Here is a 9,376-nt window from a genome sequence, read left to right as displayed (position 1 = left end):
TCTCTTGGCCCAGCAGGATACAGGGACCATGCATGCTGTAATTGGTCAGGTATGGAGTCAGCCATTTCTCAACTCCTCTCTTATTTTTCCATGGGGGTATAACAGTATGATTCATATAATTCATATTTACAGTACCTCTTCTACTATCTGGTCCGCAGTTAGGCGCAGCTATTGTTAGTGAGATATTCAATATCCCACCCTGACAATTAATGTTGAAAACTATTTGCTGCTTTTTGGTCTCTGTTTATTGCTTAATATGACTTTATCATTAAAAAATGTATTTAACCCTCTTTCTACTGTTATTTTATATATGTAGCACACCAACGTGGCGGTGTGAAGGCTCAGATTTGGTGTACATTCGTGGGAGATTTACAGTATTATACTAACGTGTCTGCTGTGTTGCTCTAGCTTGTATATTTTACCTTTAATCCAAATGATGTGTGACCTCAGTAAATATAATAATTCCTGTTGTTGCAGTAGCCAGTCTGCAAATTTAAAAAAAACTACAACAATCTAAAAGGTCCAGGTGGTCTGCTGCGTCTAATGTAATACAGCAGAGTAGCTTTAATAAACAGCTCTATTTACTCCCTCAAGCCACCAAGATAAACTGGTCTAGGGCTGCTGTGATGAAATGCCAGAAGAATATTTCTCAAAGGCCTCACATGCTGGGCTTTAGAGCCATTTCGTCTTTGTCTACTGGATACCAGATGGGTCACTAGTGCTTCTTGTGTTGTTTGTATTCTGAGTAGTCCAAGTATACGTGTCCTTTGCTTTTAAGCACAATCATCTAAAAAGCAATCCCAGGCTTGTAATCTTCTTATTTATCTGCAAATAATCACAGGAACTGGTGGAATTATGCTCTCCTGGGTAAGGAAGGTTGGTTAAGAACAGGCTGCATAAAGTAAGCATTTTCCAGAGAATATTTTGGTAAAATTATATAAAATCACAATAATAATTATAATAAATTTATTCCAGGATAAATGTATCAATATTTAATTTTACATATTGAAGGTGCAAAGAACAGATGTATGTGTGTGTGAGAGTTTCCTTAATGTGTAAGGATTCTGTGAAAGGTGTTACTTGAAAGAATCTCAGTCTGTTAGAAAATTGATGGAGAAAAAAAGCTCCAAATGTGATTCAAACGTGAGTCTGACCACTCGCATTTACCCCAGTGCTTTAGAAGATTTAATGAGTAGATGTACAGTTCATGGAAAATATAATTGTTTTGAAAATTCTTTTAAATATTGATCCTCAACAGTGAGTGTTCTGCATTCAAACAACAATCCAAATTAATTTTGGTCTGTTCATAATTTAATTCAAATATCTACTACCTTGAATACACATATTCGACCAATACTCATTTGTTGGACTTCTGCTTTTTATGTAGATATCTCTTTTGCTTTTCTGAACAATGTGTTATCTTTTATACCTTGTTATTAACTTGAATTACTTGATAATTTAAATGTTAAATTATTCAGGTATTCCAACTATAGATCATAGGAATATTTGTTAATTGTAATCTGGTACTTTTCGAAACTATGTGGTGGAGTACAAGTACCACGTGTTTATTGTGTACAGAGTTATTCTGAACTGATTAATTCTCTGTTCATGTAAATAAATGGTTTATAACAGCTTTATCATTTTAATAGCTTAAACTTCACTTATCTGATAGAAAAACACAAATTGATTTATTTCCTCAAGTTTTCAAACACTGAATGTCAAACATAACCAAGTACTTTCGAGGACTTCCATAAACTAATGGTCAGCGGCAGTCGCAGCAGCAAACGGCCTTTTAATTCATCCTCTTGTATAAATAATATCCATGTCTGCGATGTGGACAACGTGGTGTAGCCGAATTGGCAGGCCTGTAATAGGCCAGACAATATTTAAAACATTTGTACAGGGCTCCATTCCTGTTGTCATATTCAGTAGACTTTATTTCACAACTGTCATAATCAAATCACAATGCTATTGTCCGAAGGATACGTTCATTTTTCAAAATTGAAAATGTAGTATTTCTGTTCCACAGTGTTCCACAAAGGACTTCCTTCAGCCTCAGAAGATGGGTATCAGGGTATCTAATCTCAGAATATTCATCTCTGTAAAGGTCATATTTGTTGAAGGAGATGTCATGGGATTTTATGTAGATATAATGTCAAATTGTTATTAAACCAACTCTAAATGGACTGAAAAGGTTACTTTCTCTCACTTTCTTTCTGTGTGTGTGTCTGTTTGTCTTTCTCTCTCTCTCTCTCTCTATGTCTTTCTTTATTTCTTTCTCTCTTCCGCCTCCCTTTCACTCCACTGCGGACCAAACAATATTCCACTCTACAGGACAAGCCTTTTTAGCCTTGCATTAATTTCTTTTCAGTGCAATTTTTATTTTGAAAATTTCACAACAGCAGATAGCTCATTATTTAATAGTGCTGTTTAGAATGTAGAATCCTAGTTTGCGTTATTCAGATTATGCAAATCTATTCACTGATAACAATAATCTGCATTCTTTTAGCATTGATCTTTTTAAACAAAAAAATCTGAAACATTCCTTGTAAAAACATTTTTGAAGGCAAATTATGAAACTGAAAAGTTTTTAATTTATTGTCATAATTTTAGAATAGTTAAAAATATCTCATCATGACATAAATAATGGTGAACTCTGCACTCAAATTTAAAAAACTGCTTATTTTATTGAAACAGCTCAGAGGATTACTTCATGCTACATCTTTTTATAATTTTACTTTTAAAAGATTCAGTCTTTGCAGTGTCTATAATTACCTGTTTCATGTTCCATATTTGACAGCAGTACTTGGAATGCTCAAGTAGTTAATTTGAAAGTAGGTGAACAAGTTGTTTTATTTAGATAAACAGAATTTTTCAACTTACATTCTTGTATATTAATTGTAAAGATTTAAATAAACTGGAACATATGGGAGATTTCACAAATGTACTTTAAAATTTAAGTGTGATTCCATCAATAAAATTCTTGAACTAAAACACTATATATGACTATAGAAAAAATATTTTCAATCACTAGAGCATTAGAGATATACTGCTCTTGTAGATTGTTCAAATCAGCTGTTATGTGAAACTAGGCTCCATGAAAAAGCTTCTGCCATTTGCAGAATCCTCTTAATTTGTAAAGAACAATCCTGAACGTTCCTTTAATTAGTTTTTTATCAAAAATCAAGTGACTATTTTAGAGGGACAAACGACTTAAATTGCTCATGTTTGGCTTTTCAGATAGAAATTAAATAAACAAACGGAAATGGGCTTAGAATGGAAATGAAATAACAATTTATGCTGCAGAATACCACACTGTTGCTTATTAAACGTGCATTTGTGTAAAATTTGAATATATAATTTACAAATAAACTATTTAAGGTATGCTTTTTGTGTTAAATTATCAAAGTTCATTGTACAGAATTAAATTTGGTGTGTTGTCAGAGGTCAACAGTTTAAAATTTTTGTATTTTAAAATGTATTTTATACAATTGTCTTGATCTGAGTGAGGCTTCATCCTCTGAATGACAGGTATGTTCATCAGTATTACTACCCTCCTGTTTATGTCTCAGCTGAGGCAGGCAGGTCACAGCGTCCAGTCACCCTTCTCACACTGCTGTCCCTAGGGAACAGTCCAACCATGCCATCATGATCCCTAGGCCCGAGGGCTTGGACTAGCTGTGCATTTGTATGTTCGCTGGGTTTGAAAACCGTAATACAGCTCCGCTTGTTAAATGAGGTACAGAGAGAACAAAACTGCTGTGACATGAAACAAGGGAGCCTTGTGTGTGTGCCTGTGTGTGTATGTGTATATGTGTCTGTGCACGTGCGCATGTGTGTAAGGGACTGGGGGATGGTGGGAAGGGAACTGGAGACTAATATTATTCTAAACTCATTTGCTATTTTACTGATTCAGGATGTAACATGACTATCTTTTTATTATTAACCCCTTGAAGACAGAAAAATGTTTGTATGGCAAACTAAAAATATATTTAAAAATAACTCACCTGGGTTTTAGGAGCAGTGAAGAGATTTGATTTGGGTTTGAAATATTTACTAACCATATTTAAAGTGTTCACTATTGCAATTTTAAAATGTGCTTAATATTTAAGTGTTCATATATGTTACGTGACAGTGCTGCGTCATTTAGATATTGCGTCAGTTAATTAGGTTTTTGTATTTCGCTTGCAATTCAACAATGAGTCTTCGTCTCATCATCAATATCTACTTGTCTTGTAGCATATCCTTAAATCTTATTCTTTGACTTAAATTAATGTTCCAATTTGCCAATACCAATATTGGTATATTTTCTGTAAAGTAACCAATATTGTACATAGGCAAAAAATCATAAATAAATGATTCTCGCTAAATATACAATAAGTAAATATAATTAAGGTAGAAAAAATAAATGCATTTTTCTGATCTTTTACTAGAAGACGTTTCTCATTCTATTTTTTTTTAAATACCTTGTTATTTTTATGATATTCTATGCTCCCAACACTTACACAGCAAATTTATAATTGAAAATATTTTACAAATAAATTAGAAATGTTTGTTTAGTTTCTTCAGAATCTGTTTTTCACATGTAAGTAAGAAGCTGGTAGATTTTTAAATACTTTGGGGAGAAAATAGCCACTATTTGTGATATTAGGGTACAAATTTTGAATATGTTTGTGATGACATTTCTTTATTTACTGAAATAAATGTGCAGACACCTCAACCATAACAGAGAAAGGAAAATTATATCAATATGTTGAGCAAACAGTAATTTCTAGTTTATTATCTTATCTATTCAACTCTACACAAGTCAAAGCTCTTCCAAGTTTTTTTGTTACTATGTGCTAAATATTCCACTGCAAATCAGATGAGAAATAATCTATCCTGCCATATTTAGATCACTTTGTTCTCCCAATTTTTATTTCTGTAGGTGGGTCACTGTAGAGTCAGCGATACAGCTTTTGACCTTTCAAATTTGAGTTCTTTCATTCTTCCTTTTTCCTCTGCATACAAAGTATTTTTTATTTTTTAAACAAGTATCCTTTTTATTGGGCAAAACCTGACCGATTATAAAATAATTGTGTTCATATAAATGTTTGTTTTGGTGTGCTCTCAGAAGATTTTAGATACATTTTCAGTGCTTATTTTTAAACATGGTTTAGCTCCTGGCTTAGTTCCATTCACCCACTAAACACGTGTGATTCTGCCCCTTCCTAATGATACATATAGTGAGCTGAATTTGGTTGGTCTCTCATAACAGTCCTCCATCCCGTATTAGGGACTTTGTTCTTTTAAATACCCTTGCCTATTAGCCTTCTATTGTAATGGCTGTCAATCTACTAAAGGTGTATCCAAACTTTTTATCTTCATGGGTCAATTAATTACACACTGTGGAGCCTCATAGCCTGCATGTAAACAATTGCAATACAAAACGCCAACCACCATGTCTGAATGGAAAAGCTAATTTTATGTAATGAGGGAGACATAAAAGCACTCCCTCCAGCTTTGTCGCAGATGGATTTAGAATGTTTCCACAAACGGGATAGAGCATTACTGGGAACAAACCATTCCAAAAGCAAGCAGGCTCATGAAATCTAAAGGAGCAAATCGGCAGAGTTTGAGATATAAGTCCAAATCTACAGGCCTTTTAGAGTGTCAGCTCTGAATAGCTGTACCTAGATACTGAAAAAAGGCGCTGTGTATCATCAAAACATGAACATTTTAACGCACATGCCCAGTGTGTTTCTTCAACAGGAACACTCACACTGCAGTTTCATGTGTTAATCAGCAGACTGCGCTAATCTGGAAGTTAGGTACTGCCCTGGTAAACTTAAATATCTAACTTGTAATAAGAAGCCAGATGATAAAATAAAATACCTTGCTATTTTTTCTGGGGAACGGAATAATTTCTTGTAATTCCTTTCCACACATTGATACATTTATACCGATGTTATGTTCCCAGAACTGCTGCACAATATAAACAAAAAGTTTAAAAAGAAATCATTTTGCATTTTTCAACTGCAAATACTTTGCACTAAATGACCAAATTGTAGTAATAAAGGGGTAGAATTTGGCCAGTACAGATTTCTGGCACACTCACCAGAGGTGCGCTGCTTTTGTCCGCCTCGAAGTGCTCCAAAAATCTTTGGGCCGAGTTTGACCACTCCCGAGCCTCTCCTCGATGGTGGCGTAGCGTGGCCACTGGATTCGAGTGTGCGCGTATGCGCAGTAGCTCCTCGCACCCAGAATCTGAGAGTGTGCTGCAGGCTGTGGGAAGGGCCGAAGCGCGCCACCCCTATCCATGGTCTATCAGCGGCCCACTGCCCTCCCGGCCGTGTTTTGGTAGGACTTCTATTTTTTATTATTGATTAATTGATTGCTTATTACTTTGGTATTGGTGCTTTAAGTGCAGGGTTCCTTCTATGTTTTAATTGTTAATTAATTGCTTATTATGTTTTGTGCTTTGTTTAGTGCTTTGTAAGTCTTGGTGCTAGGTGCAGGTCCTCTCAGCTTCCTTGTATTTTTTATTTGTTATTGAATGCTTATTTTTGTGCTTTGTTTAGTGCTTGGTGCTTTAGAATGTACTTACTCTCCACAAGGCCACAAGTGGCCACATACGCTGGCCTAAATGAGTTTGGAGCAACTATTAGGTGGCCAAACTGGCTTAAGTGGCCAAAACAGGCATAGGTGGCTGGTAACGACCCCTTTTGAAAAAAAAATAAAACTTAAAAAAATTCCTAACTAACTCATTTACACTGGTGCAAATTGAATGTGCAGAATGGGGATTTTTAAGATACTCCAGAAAAATCAAGTTACTCCAAAAAAAACGGAGCAACTCCTGGCCAAATTTGGGCCCATAGAAACTCAGTATACCCCCCCAAAAATTAAATCACTACAGTCTAACAAAATTACTGTTTCTGACTATTGAAATTACTATTATTTTGATGGAGCTGTGGGTGTGGGAGGGAGGTGCCAAAGTCACTGCGAGGCACTCCCGGCAATATTGGTGATGCTGGTTGTTTGAGGGCCGTCAGCATCCAGTTGCTGGATTGGCCACTAGCCGTTGTTAATTGGTGCACCACAGGCAGTCATTAGTGGTTTGTGGCAGGCTGGAAATCTTACTCTGAGGGCAGTCGAATCTGAGGATGTACGCCTCCCTACTCTGAACACTTTCCACGAGTCCAGCCAGGGACTACTGACAGGTCTGGGCAATACTTTATTTCCATTGTGTTAATTTTTGTTGTCGTTGAAACCAGATAAAACAAAAACAGGCTGTTATCTTTTGTTATGCACAGGATTTGACCTGCATCTTTTAGTACCAAGAGACCGTGAGACAAATGGTGAATAAAAGTGGCACCAGCTTTCTGATATGCGGTACAGAGCTTATTTAAATAAAAGAATTGCATACATTTTTAAATTCAAGAAAACACCTAATCAGAATGTTTAGAAAGCATATGAAATATGTGTGTATTTTAATCCCACCAAATGCAGGTTTTGGTGGTCTAGTCCCAATATACATTACTACATCAGAAGAAATAATGATACAAGAAATTTGTCTTGGGTGGTATCACATTGGCCGGCTGTTATAGTTACGCTTGATACTCAGTTGTGTTGTAGTCAGTGGAACTGAATATTGAGTGGGGAGTATAATGGGAGGCAGATACGATGCTGCCCGGTTTGCACTACCTCCAAGGCAAATTTCTACTCCATTCATTTTAATCAAAATTCTCCGGCTTGCTTGAGAATTCTTTGTGTTTTGAACACTATTTGTGTGCTGGAAAATAATGGAAAACTGGTGTTAGCCAAGGCTCAGTGATAGCACTCTTGTCTGAGTCAAAAGGTTATAGGTTCAAGTCCTATTCCAGAGACTTGAACACATAATCTAGATAGACACTTCAGTGCACTACTGAGGGAGTGCTGTATTTCATAGGTGTTGTCTTTCAGAGGAGATGTTAAACCGAGGAACTGTCTGCCATGGAAGTAAAAGATCCCACTGCAGAATTTGAAGAAGAACAGGTGAGTTCTCCCGATGTCCTGAACAATATCCCTCAACGAACATCACTAAAAACAGATGATCTGGTCGGTAACCTACTGCTGTTTGTGAGACCTTGCTGTGTGAAAGTGTGAAAATTGGCTGCCATGTTTCCCTACATTGCAACATTCCCTACATTACACTTCAAAAGTACGTCATTGGATGTGAAGCACTTTGGGACATCCTGAGGTGATGATAGGTGCTAAATAAATGCAAGTTCTTCCTTGCAGCTAAGGAGGCTTGTGTATTAAAGAGAAGACTATGTGATGGGTAAACACTGATGTTGTATGAATGCAGTAGGGTGAATTTAAGTGTGAATGTTTATCGGCAGTAATCTCAGAAGAGCTACAAGAGATCATTTGTTTCGGCATAATTGAATTAACTGAATCTTTGTCATTTGTCCAATCCTCTTTGAGAAAAATTTATTTGAGTTGTAAAATTTATTTTGCAATGTCGCAATGCACGTTTTACTGAAATATGCCCCATTACATGTCATACCCCCCAAAGGTAATTCATTGTCCCCTCACCCACCTCTCTCCATGATGCAGTCGGCTAATAAACTTGAGCTCATCTAAATTTCTGCTAACCATATCCTAACTCTGACCAAGTCCTGTTCACCTATCACCCCTGTGTTTGCTGATCTACATTGGCTCCCAGTCCACCAATGCCTCGATTTAAAAAACATTCTTATTCTCGTGTATAAATCCTTCCATAGCCTCGCCCCTCCATATCTCTGAAACCTCTTCCAGCCCTACAACCCTCCAAGAACTCTGTGTTCGTCCAAGTCTGGCTGCTTGTGCATCCCCACTTTCTTCACCTGACCATTGGCAGTTGTGCCTTCTGCTGTCTAGGCCTTAAGCGCTGGAATTCCTTCCATAAACCTTGCCATCTCTCCACCTCTCTCTCTTTTAATATGCTCCTTAAAACTCCAAAGATGGTTCTCTTTGACCAAGCTTTTAGTCTCTGCCCTAAAATCTCCTCCTTTGGCTTGGGGTCAATTTTTGTCTGATTCCACTCGCATGGTTCACCTGGGGATATTTTACTATGTTAAAGGTACTATATAAATGCAAGTTCTAGATGAGCAGACATTTCCTCCAACTAAATATTGGCAAGACTGAAGCCATTGTCATCAGTTCCCGCCACAAAACTCCGTTCCCTAGCCACCAACTCCATCCCTCTCCCTGGCAACTGTCTGAGGCTCAACCAGACTGCTCGCAACCATGGTATCCTACTTGACCTGAGATGAGCTTCCAACCAAATATTCCACCATCACAAAGATTGCCGATTTTCACCTCTGTAACATCACCTATCTCCTCCCCTGCCTCAGCTCAACTGCTGCTGAAACCC

The 9,376-nt window shown here is 36.9% G+C and overlaps 1 protein-coding gene across 1 annotated transcript in view; it reads left to right on the top strand.

Moving 5' to 3' along the window:
• Window positions 1-9,376, top strand: part of pou6f2 (POU class 6 homeobox 2) — an 868,195-nt gene continuing 858,819 nt past the window's right edge. Inside the window, exon 1 of the mRNA XM_070874822.1 lies at window positions 1-49. Within this exon, the coding sequence (XP_070730923.1) occupies window positions 29-49 (21 nt within the window). The 5' untranslated portion in view covers window positions 1-28. The remainder of the gene's footprint in view (window positions 50-9,376) is intronic.

This window comes from Pristiophorus japonicus, chromosome 1, assembly GCF_044704955.1.
Source record: "Pristiophorus japonicus isolate sPriJap1 chromosome 1, sPriJap1.hap1, whole genome shotgun sequence".
NCBI classification, from domain to species: Eukaryota; Metazoa; Chordata; class Chondrichthyes; family Pristiophoridae; genus Pristiophorus; species Pristiophorus japonicus.
The sequence above is the reverse complement of the archived record's forward strand: the minus strand, read 5'-3'. Positions and strand labels throughout refer to the sequence as shown.